Source organism: Dipodomys ordii, unplaced genomic scaffold (genome assembly GCF_000151885.1).
Source record: "Dipodomys ordii isolate 6190 unplaced genomic scaffold, Dord_2.0 Scaffold105, whole genome shotgun sequence".
Lineage (NCBI taxonomy): Eukaryota > Metazoa > Chordata > Mammalia > Rodentia > Heteromyidae > Dipodomys > Dipodomys ordii.
This window is the reverse complement of record NW_012267321.1, coordinates 3125755-3142442: the sequence shown is the minus strand read 5'-3', so window position 1 is coordinate 3142442 and position 16688 is coordinate 3125755. Positions and strand designations below refer to the sequence as shown.

General features: G+C 54.3%; 1 protein-coding gene across 1 annotated transcript; it reads left to right on the top strand.

Annotated features, from left to right (window-relative positions):
• Positions 1-361: 361 nt before the first annotated feature.
• Positions 362-13531, top strand: Ppp2r1a (protein phosphatase 2, regulatory subunit A, alpha). The gene is made up of 15 exons (XM_013027773.1): positions 362-502; positions 5741-5831; positions 7036-7136; positions 7299-7531; positions 7834-7981; positions 8094-8249; positions 10303-10417; positions 10504-10574; positions 10778-10912; positions 11117-11290; positions 11390-11450; positions 11602-11756; positions 12116-12258; positions 12768-12859; positions 13067-13531. Exons 1-15 carry the CDS (start codon positions 425-427, stop codon positions 13081-13083), a joined length of 1770 nt encoding a protein of 589 aa, XP_012883227.1. The 5' UTR covers positions 362-424; the 3' UTR covers positions 13084-13531.
• Positions 13532-16688: the final 3157 nt, after the last annotated feature.

Below are 16688 nucleotides of genomic sequence, written 5' to 3'. Positions count from 1 at the left end.
TACGAGCGATCCCGCGCCGGATCGGCCCAAGGGCAAGGCTTCGTCTTATCCCGCTCCCGACCTTGATTGGGCCGCAATGGCTGCCCGTTTTAGCCGTAGTTAGTAGCAACGTGGGCGGGTGCAGTCTTGGTCGCTAAGATACTCGGCACTTCCGCTTCCTCTCCACTCCCTCCTAACCCCGACTCCGGCAAGCCAATGTCGTTCTTTCCACCAATGGTAAAAGGACGGTGGGCGGGACTTCACTCGTCCGGACCAAAGAAATGCTGCCGTGGCGGTAGCGCGGCCAATGAGTGTGGGGCAGCCCCTGTAGAGTGGCTAGGGCGTCCCCACGCCCGCCTTTCCTCCTCCTCCGCGCCCTGCCCCTCCCGACCCGGGCTTCAGCACAGCGCTGGCCGCAGTCTGACAGGAACGGGACGGAGCCAAGATGGCGGCGGCCGACGGCGACGACTCGCTTTACCCCATTGCGGTGCTCATAGACGAGCTCCGCAATGAGGATGTTCAGGTCTGGAGACTAGTGGGGTCATGGGGGAAGATGGAAAAAGCGAGAGCCGGGTGGGGGCTGGAACGGCCCTCGCGGGGGAGAGCTCTGCGTTCGCTGGGAGGGGCGGAAGTGGGCGGCGGCCAATCAGCGTCCGTCTCTCATCTCTTATGGTCGCTAGGCTGCCTGAGACGGCGTCCCGGATTGGGTGTTGGTTCAGCGGAGGGCGGGGTCGGCCTCGAGGGTCCCGGGCCTGGCGGGTCCGCGCGGCGGCCCGGGATCTGGGACTGGGGACGGCGGCCTCCCTGACGGGGGTCGGCGACCGGGGTTGGGGGCGGCCGAGGGCCGGGTGATTGGCAGCAGGCCTTGAGTGGTCCCTGGGAGACGGGGAGGACGCGTGGTGTGGCCGCGCGTGGGGAGGGGTCCTGCGGTGTGTGTGTGTGTGTGTGTGTGTGGTCTTGTGCGGAGGCCGGGGCCGCCACAGTCCCTCCCGTGCTGGGTGGGTCCCTCGTTGGGAGGGGGACGTGATTCCCTCCCGAGGGGAGAACCGGCTACCTTTGGGGGCCAATCTGTACGGGGCGTTTAGTTACGTCGACGGCTGCGAGGTGCCGCGGGGGGCTTCGAACCGGGGCTCGGCCCGCGGGTCCCGGCCCGCCGGCCCGGCCCGGCGCCCGGGGATTGGGCGCGGCAGTTCGTCCCGGGCGGCTCTTTCCCATGAAGTCTGGGGCTCGTGATGGCGGCTCCCCTGGCTGGTTGGGGAACTGAGGCCGCTTCGGGGGTCCAGGCCCTACCGGGGGGCGCCTTACACGTTGGCCGGCACTACCAGGAGCGGCCCCTGCCCTCCCTTCAGGCCTCAGTTTACCTCGATGTAAGACCGCGCAGAAGAGAGCCCAGCCTCGTGGATCGGGGGTAGATGACTCTGGTTCTGTTATTTGGGCCTGGGCCCCCCGTTAGGCGTCACCCCAACTTCTGGGCACCTGGAGTGAAATGAGGGACGATGGGCGAAGCACAGGTCCAATGCAGCCAAAGTAAAGGGAGGAGAAGGCGGAGGTCCGCGCCGCAGAGGGGTCAGGATTTGAGGCCGATGGGGGTGGTCTCTCCTTCAAAAGACGTCTGTCTGTCCTGACAGGCCGTGTCGGGGTTGAGGGGGGCTGCGGAGCCCTGCCCCACCATCCCACTGCCGCATCATTACCCCTGCTCCCCTGCGGCAGCATAGGGATTGGAGAAACGAGGCCTCAGTACAGTCCTGGGACTCCGTGTTCATCATCCATTCCAACCCTGGGATGTACACAGAAAACAGCCAGTCGATGCTAGCTGCTCTGAGGACTGGCATGACAATTATGGTGATGGTGATGGTCCATGCCACAGAGAGGAGCACACGGAGACCTCACCTGAAGACAAAGCAGGGAACATAGACACCTAGGTCAGTGCTCCCCAAAATGTTTTCTTAGGAAACATTTCAGACTCAAGAGCACTGTACGATTAGTGCAGGGGTCAAAAAAGCACAACCCAGGCCAGATTCAGCCTTTGCTGCTTTTGCAAATCATATCAGTTTGTTTACATAACATCTGGCTCCTGGGGTGCTGGAAAGCCAGCTGAGTGGTCAGACTGACTGCCAGTCTGAAGCTGAGAGTGGTTACAGCTCCTCTCTAGCACAGTCCACACACCTGCCGTTCACTACCCACCCAGCGGAGTTGGCTTGTATCTTTCTGGAGGTCGTTGCCTATTTTAGTTTGGACTTAAAGTAAGTTTTGAGTCTGTGAGTCTTTCATGCTGCAGTTCTTTTACTGCCTGAAACTTAGTCAATAAGGCCCAGAGAAAATTTTCAGGTGTGTATTTTTCTTTTTCTCTTCTCTCTTCCTTCCCTTTCCTTCCTCCACACCTCTTCATTACTCTTCTCTCTCATTTTATTTTATTCTTGCCAGTCATGAGGCTTGAAATCCGCCTGGGCACTGTCCATGAGCCTCTTTGTGCTCAAGTCTAGCACTCTTCCAGCACTTTCTGAGAGGTTTATTGGAGAGAAGTGTCTTACAAACTTTCCTGCCAGTGCTGGCTTCGAACCACGATCCTCAGATCTTAGCTTCCTGAGTAGCTAGGGTGACAGGCGTGAGCCACCAGTGCCCCATTTTTTTTTTTTTTTTGCTGTTTTGTTTTTTTTTAGTCAGTCCTGGGGCTTGAACTCTGGGCCAGGGCACTGTCCCCCAGCTCTTCAGCTCAAGGCTAGTGCTCTACCATTAGAGCCACAGTGTCACTTCCAGCCTTTGCTGCTTATGTGGTGCTGAGGAATCGAACCCAGGGCCTCCTGCATGCAAGGCAAACAGTCTATCACCAAGCCACCTTCCCAGCCCCTCTTTTGCTTTTTAAGACAGGGTCTCAACTCTGTAGTCCAGGCTAGCCTTGAACCTAGTATCCTTTTGCCTCAGCCTCCTCAGTGCTGGCATTTCAGGTGCACATCACTAAGCCCAGCTGCATTTTTTACCTAACTGTTCATCAGTTCCATTGTGATCCCAAAGAGATGCATAATGCCTTGATGAGAGGCTCATCTGCAGGGAAGCTCTCAGTCACTCTTCGCCTTCCCGGGGTGTGGGGCCTTCTCTTCACCTCAGTGCAGCTTCCTGGTCTGCCATGCCCTGTGGGAGGAGGCCTTCTGTGCCCACCAGGGTTAGCTGGTCTCAGTGATGTCACTCACTCAGCAGACATGATGTCATTGTGCTCCGTGCACTGGAGCAAGGCAGGAGAAGCACACAGGGGAGGGTTTGCAGTCTGCTGCAGTGGTCACAATTGGAGCCTGAGGGTTAGGACCCTGTCTACCCAGGCTGGCCTACCTAGGCAGGTGTCCCTTGCTCTCAGCTTGGTTTCTGCAGGGGAGGGAGGGTCTGGCTGCTCCTTTCTCCCTTCATGTGAACACACTACTAGAATTTGATGCACCTGTTCTCTGGGACTGCTGGGACAAATAGCCTCACCCCGTGGCTTACATTCACAGCTTCTATGGGGATCCACTCTGCGCTCCTCTCCTCACTTCAGGCCCAGTTATGGTTCTTGATTTTCTTGGGCTTATGGATGTATCCTCAGCCTCCCCCAGCCTCTGTCCCCAGGCTGTGCCCTCTGAGTACTGTGTCTTATCCAGCTGGGGTGTTTAGGAGGACACTGTGGTTGGCTTTAGGACCCACCCTCAATTCAGAGTGAATCCATCGTGGGATGTTGAAACAGTCACCCACAGACACTACTTTCCTGTTCACCAGCACTGGTTCGGGACTGGGAAATAGCTTACAGGCCATGTGTAAAGAAAAACAAAATTAGCCAGGTGCCAGTGGCTCACGTCTATAATCCTAGCTAATCAGGAGGCTGAGATCTGAGGATCACGGTTCAAAGCCAGCCCGGGCAGGAAAGTCTGTGAAACTCTTATCTCCAATAAACATTCAGAAAACTAGAAGTGGCTCTGTAGCTCAAGTGGTAGAGCACTCACCTTGAGCGGAAGAGCTGAGGGACAGTGCTCAGGCCCAGAGTTCAAGCCCTATAACCGACAAAAAAAAAAAAGAAAAAGAAAAACAAAATTCCCTGATTTTCTCCACGTTTCCACCAGAGTCAACAGAAAAGCTTTGGCCCTGAAAATTTGAGCATTTCTCCCCAATAGCAAGCAAGCATTCTTTTTTTTTTTGGGTCCAGTTGTGGGGTCTGAACTCTGGGCTTGGGCACTGCCCCTCAGCTCTTCAGCTCAAGGCTAGTGCTCTACCACTTGAGCCACAGCGCCACTTCCAGCTTTTTTCTTTTTGCTTATGTGGTGCTAGGGGATCAAACCCAGGGCCTCTTGCATGCAAGGCAAGCGCTCTACCACTGAGCCACTTTCCCAGCCCCCATTTTTTTTTTTTTTTTAAATCTGAGACTAGAACTTAAACTAGGTATCTGATGCTTTTGCTCATTGGCTGGTGCTCTACCACCAGAGCCATACCTCCTGCCCCGAGCATTTCCTTATGCAACAGCAGACACAGCCCGCCCCTCTAATTCGGTTCACTTCTCACCCTAACTTCCCCTGCTGTGGATGTGAAGGCCCAGGTTGCTTGCCTGTGTTTCTGACTCTGCCCCCACGTGGGGCTGATCGGCTCAAAGGAATCAGTACGGGGAACAAATCCTCTTGGGTTTACCATAAAGGATGCCACTGAAAAGAGATGTGTGGCAAGGCCCCGGGAGCTGCATGCCTTGTCTACACCCACTACGTTCCATGAACCCTCACATTTTTAGCTCTCTGGAAGCTCTCCAAACCCTCTCGTTTTTTTTTTTTTTTTTAATGCAGACTTCATTGGATCGGGATGACTGTGTCAAAGTGTGATCAAGCAGAAGGGGTGTGACAGGGCCAGGCTGGGGGCATAGCAGCACCTCCTCCTGCACGCTGTGGCCCTCCTGTTGGCATGTGGGGCTGGACCCTTCCCAAAACAGGTCTTGGGATGCACTGTGCGACACTGGTCTGGATTCTGCTGCGATGGCTCTGAGACAGAAAAGCTGGGTACAGTAGTTACCATGGCCCTTCTCCGAAACAAAGCTCAGGTTCTATGGCCAGCATTCCCGAGGGAATTAATGAGCCAGAAACTGTGTACCCAGAGCCACTTGTACAGTCTTGAGTTCCCGTTCACTCATGGTATTGCCCACAGCATGGCTGTGGATGCCCCTCTGTTGTCATTGTTATATTGAGAGAAGATCACACTATGTATTCCAGGCAGGTTTTGAAGTCACGATTCTTGTGCCTCAGTCTGCTGAGTACTGTAATAGGTGTGCATCAGCATACCTGACTTTTGTTTTTGTAGTAATAGTATCCTATTGTTTGTTCTCTTATTATCACCGTTAGCCACAAGTCTTGTGTTTAAATGCCTGCTCCGCCAGCCATCCTCTTACCTCTGTGAGCTGGCCAGAGGTTCCGCCTTGTGCTGCGCCTCACAGGATTGACGCTGTGAGCCAGCTTCACACCTGGTATGATTGCTTTGAGGGTTCAGTGAGGTCGCAGGTGTGTGTGCCTTGTCTAGGGCCTGGCCCAGAGCATGCATGCATGCATACTATGCAGCGGCTGCTACTAAGTGGAATATGTGGTGTAGTAGCCAGTAGTGGGCAGCGTGTGTGATCTTACGTGAACTCAGAAAGTGTGCTGTTTCTATTGAACTGTGCGGTCCAGGTCAGAGGAGGGCATGGTGGGTGTGCTGATCGTCTGCTCCCAGCACTGTGGAGCTCCCTTGAGTCTGGGATTACTGACATTCTCCCTCATTCTCTCCTCAGCTTCGCCTCAACAGCATCAAGAAGCTGTCCACCATCGCCTTGGCCCTTGGGGTGGAAAGGACACGAAGTGAACTCCTCCCCTTCCTTACAGGTGGGGACTCTTGGGGCCTAGTGCAGTAGGGGTGCCTGGAGATGGCTGCTGCTTAATAAGAGAAGCCCATGGCAGGGGCCCTGGATGATGGGGTACAGAGGCTGAGGGGCAGGTAGACAAGCTTTATGTACTGCAGGACTGTGTAGAGGGGAAGGCTGAGGAAGAGAAAGGTGGAGGCAGGATGTCCTCTCGGAAGTCTGCTGGAAGGCAGTCGCAGACCCGGAGTGAGACTCCCAGCCTGAGACCTGCCTCGGGCTCTGCCAGATAGACACACGGGGAGCATTCAGTCCGTTTAACACCTAAGTGTCAGCTGTGAGGACAGTCTCATCAGACAATGTTCTGCCTGCCTGGATGGAAAGAAATGGGGCTTGGGATGGGGGGGAATGTGGGAGCTTCAGACCAAGAGCTGCTGGGTATCCAGACACGTGGGCTCAGAGCCCCAAGGGACGTTAGGTCCCTTCTTTGGACTTGCTGCCTGGGCGCCTCTCCAGTCGCATGTGGCAGGTACCGTGTGTTTGGGAAAAGGTGGTGCTGTCCAGACAGAAAAGCAGAAGCCTCCTCCTCATGCCAGCAGAACATGCAGGATTGGTTTTGTAAGTGATTACTGCAGCATGATTGTGGGGTCGAGCAAAATGCCAGGCTGGCATCGTAAAGGACAGCAGTGTAGTGTCACGGTTCTGGAGGTGGTACTCTGAGTCCTGGGTGCTGCGCTTCCTGTGGTGAGTCCTAGGTCAGAAAGGAAGAATCCCAGAGATCGCCTGTGCCCTGGCCTGCCCTGCCCAGCCCTGAGGCCTGAGACTGTGGCTGGCTTGGCACTGTCTTCGGTGGGAGCCGGGCACAGGGGCTGGTGGTTGGGGGCAGGCTGGGGGAGGGATGGCCTGCAAAGCCTCCAGGAGGCAGTAGCTGAACCGAGTCTGAACAGAGAGAAAGGATTTTTGGCAGAGAACAGTGCTGAGAGTGTAAGCTGTACCTGAACAGGAAATCTGCTTGCCACAGTGTTGCACAGGATGGGACTCAGTCTCCCCTCCCTGAGGGGTGTAGAGTGGCCCTGTTCCCCCACACACCCCCAACTCGTATGTTGTTCTCTGTGCTGGCCATATGGGAAAACTCTGGGTACTGACAGCAAGCTTGTGCATCTTGGGGCCGGGATCCAGGGTGCCGGGGCCCCAGGGTGGGCTGTGATGGGAATGCCCTGCCCCTACAGACACCATCTACGATGAGGATGAGGTCCTCCTGGCCCTGGCTGAGCAGCTTGGAACCTTCACCGGCCTGGTGGGGGGCCCAGAGTACGTGCACTGCCTGCTGGTGAGTATAGCATGTGGGGTCCTCGCTCCCATCCCTGGATCAGAGACAGGCCCCATGGAGCAGGGTTGGGAGGGGGGCTGGGTGCTGTCCAGGGGGATGGCCTCAGGGCTGGAGGGCTGAGCAGAGCATCAGTGCCACCTGCTCCTCCCCCCGCCCCTGCAGCCCCCACTGGAGTCGCTGGCCACGGTGGAGGAGACGGTGGTGCGGGACAAGGCCGTGGAGTCCTTGCGGGCCATCTCCCATGAGCACTCGCCCTCTGACCTCGAAGCCCATTTCGTGCCCCTGGTGAAACGGCTGGCGGGGGGCGACTGGTTCACCTCCCGCACCTCGGCCTGCGGCCTCTTCTCCGTCTGCTACCCGCGAGTGTCCAGCGCTGTGAAGGCAGAGCTCCGCCAGTGAGTCCTGGGCTCCCTTGCCACCGCCTGCCCCACCGCCTCTGTCCTGTCCCCTTGGGTCAGCTCACCTGCTGGGCCTCAGGGGCAGTCCCCTCCCCCTCCATGGGTGTGTGAATGCGCAGTAACCCTACCTGCTGCTCCCTTGAGCTGCCCTGGCCGAAGGCTGCCCTCCTCCTCTTCCTCCTATCCTGAGTGAAGCCTCCAATACCCTGGGCAACAACCATAGTGCCCAAGGGTCCACGCCCTCTGATCTCTCTCGGTTCCTTGAGTTCCTCCTGCCCAGCGCCACTCTGGATCCCCAGGTACTTCAGGAACCTCTGCTCAGATGACACCCCCATGGTGCGGCGGGCCGCAGCTTCCAAGCTGGGGGAGTTCGCCAAGGTCCTAGAGCTGGACAACGTCAAGAGTGAGATCATCCCCATGTTCTCCAACCTAGCCTCTGATGAGCAGGTGGGTCCCTGCTCTGCCCTTCCTCCTCTCCCCCTGGGTTCCTGCCCCCATCCCACCACTGGCCCTCTGCCCTTATGCCCCATGGGCACTCAGCACCCCTTCTGCTCCCCAGGACTCCGTGCGGCTGCTGGCGGTGGAGGCGTGTGTGAACATCGCCCAGCTCCTGCCCCAGGAGGACCTGGAGGCCCTAGTGATGCCCACACTGCGCCAGGCGGCCGAGGACAAGTCCTGGCGCGTCCGCTACATGGTGGCCGACAAGTTCACTGAGGTGTGTGAGGCCTGCAGTGCATAGGCAGGGCCAAGGCTGAAGGGAAGAGGGACACTTGTCTGTCCTGCATGGGAGCGGGCAGCCTGACGTCCATGGGCAGAGAAGCCAGGACTGGATCTTGGCAGGGTCAGGAGTGCACATTCACACTGGGAAGCTGTCACTCGCCCTGATTTGTATATGGCAGGGCCCAGGAAAGGTGGGAAAGTCAAGCTCTCTGTCCTGGGCTCCAAGCGAGACTCTTGTCCTGCCTAGGAGTAGAAGCTGCAGACAGACAAGGAGCTGAGATAGAAACAGGGCTGCTCACCAGCACTCCATACCAGTTACATTGATAAAAGAGCATGAGGCCCTTGGAGGGCTACCCTTGTGTGTGCGTTAGTATGGACCCATCAGTTCTGGTGATGGTCAGGAGCAAGCATAAGGCATCTCTGGCAACCAAGAAAACCCAGAGTCACTAGGCACCTATTCGTCTGGACGTATGTTCATACTGGCAACTGGGGCTATGAACTGGGGTCTTGTGCTCGCTGGGGAGGTGCCTCTCTTCTTGAGGCACACCCTACCCTTTGGATTTATTTTTCAGCTAGGATTTCCACCTTTGCCTAGGCTAACCTTGGACTCCAATTCTCCTAACTCTGCCTCCTATATCTCTAGCTAAATTGTAGGTGTGAGCTGCTGTGCACAGCCCATTTTATACATGTGTACTGTTATTATAGAGGGGATGTACAGAGGGATTACAATGGCATGCATGAGTCAGAGAATGAGGACATTTCCTTTTGTACAGAGTGTCTGCTGTTCTCTCATTCCCTCCCAGCCCCTCCCTCCCATCTCGACCCACCAGTTGTTCAGTTTACTTTCATCCGTGTCCTGTGAGCTCCATGGATGCACTTTTATTTTCTATCCTTTTTCTCTCCCTGGACCCTCCCAGAGATAACACAATAACAGACTCTTTATCAGATATAGAACACAGAAGTATCAAAAGCTAAAACATATATATATATATATATATATATTTTTTTTTTGTTTCTACATCTTGGGTTTTGTTTTAGTATGTGTAATATTTTATATAAATATGAAGAGACGCTTAGGCATTGGGCCTTTGTGATTCTCTCCTAAGACTATTTTTCTTTGGTCTCACTGTGTGTGAGTCTCTGTAATCCTGTGGCATTTGTCATATCCCAGTGCATTTTAGATCTAACTTCCTTATATCAGAGAGAACATGCACCATTAGTCTCCAGTCTTGACATACCTCACTTCACATGATTTGTTCTAGTTCCATCCATTTCCCTGCAAATGACATTATTTTATTCTTTCTAATGACTCTGTAAAGTTCCATTGTCCACATTTTGTGGGTCCTCTCATCTACTGTGGGACATCTGGGCTGTTTCCGTATCTTGGCTATTGTGAGTAGTGTGGCAGTGAATATGGTTGTGCAGGTGTCCTTGTCATGATGCTCAGTGTAGATGCCCAGGAGTGGGTGGTAGAGAAGGTCTGTGTGTAGTATTTGGAGGAACCTGCAGACTGCTGTGCTGAGTGGCTGAACTAGTTCAAATTCCCACCAGCTGCACAGTAGGGCTCCTTTTCTCCACATCCCCGCCAGCATTTGTTCCAATTGACAATGCTGGCCAATCTAACTGGATTAAGATGGAATCTCAGGGTTGTTGTGATTGTACTTCCTTCATGCCCAGAGATGATGAGCATTTCCTCTTGTGTTTTTTTGCCATTCTTCCCTCTTCTGAGGAGTCTCTCATTAGCTCCCCTGCCCATTTAGTGACTCAGCCCACTATATTTTAGTATAAATGTAAAAGCGGTAGACACTGCATCGCTGGCATGTTTTTGGATCAGGTCACAGAAAGCCCCACTTGGGATGATATGAACTAAGGTCTGTGGTTTCTGCGCACGCTGCTGGGGACGAGGCCTGGCTCTGGGGAGAGCAGCCTGCCTAGTCTCCACACCTCTGCACTGCTTCTCCCTAGATTTTGGCCTCAGTAGCTAAGAGAGGCTGCCAGACCCCCTTTCGCTCCATATCCTCCGCTTTTCCCTGGTTGTGGGTTTACAGCTCCAGAAAGCAGTGGGGCCTGAGATCACCAAGACAGACCTGGTGCCCGCCTTCCAGAACCTGATGAAGGACTGCGAGGCCGAGGTGAGGGCCGCGGCCTCTCACAAGGTGAAAGGTGGGTGCCCGTGACCCATGCTTGAGGAGGGTAGCTCAGGGTGGAGGTGCAGCCGGCTCCATCTCATCCCACACCCTGGCCCGCAGAGTTCTGCGAGAACCTCTCTTCGGATTGTCGGGAGAACGTGATCATGACCCAGATCTTGCCGTGCATCAAGGTAACCAGTTTGGTGGAGGGAGTCAGCTGGGCATGAAAGAGGGCACAGAACAGGTTGTAGAAATGCCCCAGGCAGCTGGGTCACAGGCTGCAGCTAAGGAGATGGAGGCATGGACCCTGCAGCCCACCCTCATGCCCCTGCCAATCATGTTCAGAGGAGGCTGAGGCAGGTCCCCCGGGGCCTCCCTTCCTTGTCCCTCCCAGGAACTGGTGTCAGATGCCAACCAGCATGTGAAGTCCGCCCTGGCCTCCGTCATCATGGGTCTCTCTCCCATCCTGGGCAAAGACAACACCATCGAGCACCTCTTGCCCCTCTTCCTGGCACAGCTGAAGGACGAGGTGAATCTCCCCTCCCCCAGTCTCCCACCCAGGTGATCAATCACCATCCCGGAGTCCATTGGGGATCCCCCGGGCCAGGTTGGGGCTGGGGCAGTGGCACTGGGGAGATGGCAGGTCTGTAGGGTATTGCTGTGGGGTGGCACTCCCCTCCCCCCATTCTGGGCCGCCTTGGGCCAGGCATCACAGGACCCCCATCCTCTGCAGTGCCCGGAGGTGCGGCTGAACATAATCTCCAACCTGGACTGCGTGAATGAGGTGATCGGCATCCGGCAGCTGTCCCAGTCGCTGCTGCCCGCCATCGTGGAGCTAGCCGAGGATGCCAAGTGGCGGGTGCGGCTGGCCATCATCGAGTATATGCCCCTGCTGGCTGGGCAGCTGGTGTGTGATCCAGGGCATGCCGGGTAGGGCGGGGAGGGGAGAGGAGGGTAGCTGGCCTTCCTCACCCTTGGAGTCCTCACCACCTCTCTCCTCTGGCAGGGAGTGGAATTCTTTGATGAGAAACTCAACTCGTTATGCATGGCGTGGCTGGTGGACCATGGTGAGTCCTGCCAGAAGGAGATGGCAGTGGGTGAGGCCACCCCACTGTTCTGTCTGTGCCCTGCCCCCCACTGTTGGAACCCTGGGGAAGGCTGGCTCTGAGCCATGACCCACTTTAAAACTCCCCCATGGCCTTCCTGTCCCCATTGCAGTCTATGCCATCCGTGAGGCAGCCACCAGCAACCTCAAAAAGCTGGTGGAGAAGTTCGGGAAGGAGTGGGCACATGCCACCATCATCCCCAAGGTGCTGGCCATGTCTGGAGACCCCAACTACCTGCACCGCATGACTACCCTCTTCTGCATAAACGTGAGTGGGGCCGCGCCACACCTGAGCCCAAGAGCCGTCTTGCCAGGGGAGGGGCACGCATGGTCCCCCCTGGACACCAAGCTTGCGAGTAGAGAGGCCGGAGGCCAGGGCCAGCGGTACACATCTGGAGCTGGGCAGGTTCCAGGCCTCCGGCACCCTTGACCTGGGCGTGGGTGAGCTGGTGTGAGACACACCTTTGGCTGTGTGTTCAGACTTGAGCTTGTTGTAAATCGTAATCACGGGGAGATGGTGTCAATTGTGTGCTCCGTTTGGATGCCAGTGAGGGTTGGCGTAGCCTCGCCACCCGGGCCCAGGTCCTAGGTGCTGACTGTACTGATCGTGTGCCCGTGTTTGGCCAGGTTCTGTCTGAGGTGTGCGGGCAGGACATCACCACCAAGCACATGCTGCCCACTGTTGTGCGCATGGCAGGGGACCCCGTTGCCAATGTACGCTTCAATGTGGCCAAGTCCTTGCAGAAGATCGGGCCCATCCTCGACAACAGGTGAGCTGGGACTCGCTGTTCTTATGCTCCTCTCCAAGCTACACTGTTTCTTCCTTTGTGGTAATACTGAGGGTTGACCTCGTAGGCAAGCATTCTGTCACTTGAGCCATGCCCCCAGTGCTTTTTGCCTTTGTTATATTTCACAGAGTGCATGTGTAGGCCCAGGCTGCCTGGTCTGTGCATGCTGCTCACACTGCTAAAATAACGTGTGCCACGACGCCCAGCTATTGCTAGGGCTTCCTCAGTGGCTGAGATTCCAGATGTGCACCACTGTGTTCAGCTGCCACTGCTCCCTGTTGCTTCCTCCCAGTGTCGGCTTCACTGTAGACTGAGGAGTCGGCAGTGGCGGTGGCGAGCCTTATGTGGAGGGGTGTGAAGGGAAGGGAGGTGAGGGGTGGCTCAGCATTTCTGGCGATCTGGCGATGCAAGGGGGTGGCCAGGCCTGAACTGAGTTCCCAGCTGTGGGCCCCCATCGCTTCATGCTCCAGTCCTTTTCCCTCTGCTTCCAGCACCCTGCAGAGTGAGGTCAAGCCGGTCCTGGAGAAGCTGACCCAGGACCAGGATGTGGATGTCAAGTACTTTGCCCAGGAGGCCTTGACTGGTGCGGGCTGCGGGTGGGCGGGCAGTGGCAGGAGGGAGGGGTGGTAGTGCCTTGGCAGGGGCCTGGGATGGCTAGAGGGTGGCAGTGCCCAGTCAGTGACTGGAGGGGCCAGACATGCGGGTGGATGGGGAGAGGGTGGTGGGGCCTGGGCAGGGGCCCAAGAGGGCCAAGCTGGGCTTCTGAGCTGGCCCATTCCTGTTCTTTCAGTTCTGTCTCTTGCCTGATGCTGGATGAAGAGCCAGTGCTTGGGCCTCCAGTGCCTGGCCTCTGGCCCACCCTTGGCTCAGCCGTACCTGAGCTCCTCCCTCATGGAGCCAGTGAGTCGCTGACAGCCCTCCCTGTGCATGGCCTGATCCCAGACCTGGCCCCACGCACGTTCCTTGAGCCGCCTGGGGAGATGGCGCCTGGCCCCCTCCCAAAGGCTGAGGGACACGCGGTGGGATGGACAGCAGCCAGGAGGAGGGCGCCACTTCTGCCCTGTAGGGAGAGACGCGAGCATCCTGGTCACTGCCTCTTGCTGCTGAGATGGGGACCCCATCCCCACCTCCCTCCCACCTCCCTCCTCTTCCCTCCCCCCACCTCCCACCCCGGTGGTTTATTTGTGTCAACTGTACTGTTTATATTTTATTCCTTTTTTCCCTCTTTTCACAAAGAAATAAAGGTGTAGAAACAGTTGGCCCTCAGGTCTTAGTGGGGGTTGGTGGGAATGTCTTGGGACGTTGGTCTCTGCCCATTTCTGTGAGGAGACTTAGTCCTAAGCACTCACACTGAGTGTCCTGACCCCTAGGCATGCTGCCTGCTGTGGCAGAGCTGGCCAAGGACCTGGGCTGCCTGCAGAGGCCCTACTGTTCACATCCTCCTATTATTCACATCCTCCTACTGCTCAAGTCCTCTTACTGTTCACTGAGCCACACCCCTGCCCTGGGAAGATCATCCATTTTTTTTGATGAGCACATAGTATTGTATCAAAGCCTGGGTGTCCACTGGGTACTGCAAGCATGCCCAAGGCCCCTGTGGTAGAGGACATCACTGTGAGTCTCCTTTACAGCTTTATGTCATTTTTTCTTTTTTTGGTTACTCGTGTGGATTGAACTCTAGTCCTGGCTGCTGTGCCACAGCTCTTCAACTGAGGGCGAGCACTCTACCACCTGAGCCACAGCATCACTTCTGGTTTTCTGGTGGTTTATTGGAGATAAGAGCTCAAGGACTTTCTTGTCTTGGCTGGCTTTGAACCATGATCCTCATATGTCAGCCTTCTGAGTAGCTAGGATGACAGGAGTGAGCCACTGGCTCGCAGCTAGGTTTGTGTCTTTTAAAGTCTGGATTCCACCTGGAAAAAACATATTTACGTTTTTTGTCTGGCTTGTTTTCCTTCCCAAGATCTATGGTGAATTCCAGTTCCATCCATTTTCCTGCAGATGCCAAGCTTTGTTCTTATGGAAAGTTGTTTTTTAGCAGAACAGACAAATATATGAGATAGAAAGGAGTAGACAGCAATAGATATTATATTAAAAATTTGGAGCTATTTGGTGGTGGGGAATTGTTGTACAACATAAAGCTGACAGTATTTTCTGAATCTGTATATACCTGCCTGAACTGTAAAGCAGTGACCCGGCTCTACCCTGTGCCTGTCAGCCAGGAGGGAGAGCTGGCCCGGCCCAGTTATAAACCAACACTGTATAGAGATGACAAAACTGAAAGTTCTGGGTGGAAAACTGTCCCAAGCAAATGGGAACTGACCTGAAAGGAAGCCCCAGTTGCTTGTCCCACGAGAGCAGGGGACACATCAAACCCAAGTTAGGCTGATGAGATAAAGACCGTTAACTTCTGCTGACAGACAGCGAGCCAGCACACAGATGTCTACTGCTGCCCTGGTTTCATGAACTAGTACTACTGGATGCCATGGATCTGTAAGTTCAGGCCAAGTTAGAAAGTTGGCTTAAGACCCCTCATCAAGTGATAGGCTGTTGAGCTCAAAGTCAGCCATAAGACTTAAGCTTCAAATGAAGGAACAAGTTTACAAATTCAAGAATCAAAACCATATGGCAACTTTCCAGAAACTGGGATGCAGCAAAAGCTTCTCAGGGAATTTACAGCTATGTGGGCCGGGCATGAAACCAGTCAGGTGTCTCAAATGCAATCAACGATGAAGCACAGTCTAAAAGCAAACCCCGAACAGTGGATAGAAAGATAATCATAAGGTCTGGGAAGGTGGCTCAGTGGTAGAGCACTTGGCTTGCATGACTGAGGCCCTGGGTTCAATTCCTCAGCACCACATAAGCAGGAAAAAAAAAGCTGGAAGTGGCGCTGTTCCTCAATTGGTGCTAGCCTTGAGCTGAAGAGCTGAGGGACAGTGTCCAGGCCCAGATTACAGGCCCCATGACTGGACTCCCCCCCACACCCTCAGAAAAGAAAGATAATCATAAAAATCAGCATAGAGCCAGCCAGGCACTGATGGCTGCTCACCACTAATCAGAGCTACTCTAGAAGCTCAGATCTTAGGATTGTGGTTCAAAGGCAGAAGAAATGTCCATGAGGCTTATTATCAATAAACTATCCCCAGAATGTACAAAGCAGGGCTGTGGCTCAAGTCGTAGCGCACTAACCTGGAGCTAAAGAAGCTTAGCAACAGTGCCCAGGCCCTGAGTTCAAGCCCTAGGACAGGCACACACATAAACACACACACACAGACACACACAAATCAGATAAAAATGAAAAAAATGGAGATGAACAATGTAAAATGAATGAGTGAAAGAAGCTGAGCGCTGGTGTATCACGCCTGTAATCTTAGCTACTCAGGAGGCTGAGATCTGAGGATCATGGTTCAAAGCCAGCCCAGGCAGGAAAGTCCATGAGACTCATCTCCAATAAACCACCTTAAAACTGGAAGTGGCGACTGTGGCTCAAGTGATAGAGTATTCGCCTTGAGCTGAAGAGCTGAGGGACAGTGCTCAGGCCCAGAGTTCAAGCCTCAGGACTGACAAAAAAAATTAAGCAAGGTAAGAACTTTCCTTGGGAAGATAGCTAAGACTGACAAGCCTTAATCCAAGAACAATGAAGACATCAACTAAGAAAACTAGAATATCATAACAGTTTAAATTCAAGTTGTCACTGGGAAGTATATTAGAAACTTAATCCAACACATTAAAAAACATACAAGAAATGGATTCACTTCTTTGCATGTTGGACCCATCAGGTTTGACACAAGATGATTTTCCTCACCTAACTATATCTGTAATCAAGCAGTAAATAGATTTACTGTCTGGTTCCACCAGGTGTTCAGAGTTACCACCAATGCCCCTCAGACAGGTTCAAAAACTAGGAAAGGAAGAATGCTACCAAACTCCTTCTCATACTAAAATGAGAACAGACTAGAGACAAGATCAGACACCTATTTCCTTGAAGAGCACAGATGTAAAATATTTCATAACATAACTGCAAGTAATTTCAACAATGCATTGAAAGATCATGCACCATGCCCACGTTACATTCCATCCAAATTTGCGAGTGTGGCTCAACCAGTCCTGGACAATTTGAAGAGTAAGACCCTGGACACCTGTGGCTTGCACCTGTCATCCTAGCTACTGAGGCTGAGATCTGAGGATCACAGTTCAAAGGCAGCCTGGGCAGAAAAGTCCAGGAGACTCTACAATTCCCTACCAGAAAACTGGAAGTGGCACTGAGCTCAAAGTGGTAGAGCGCTAGCCATGAGGAAAAGAGCTCAGGGACAGCACCCAGGCTCTGAGTTCAAGCCCCACTACTGATTTCCCACTGCCCCCCTCACTCCCCAAAAGTCATTATACCAAGGATCCATCTGCTTTAAAGGTTT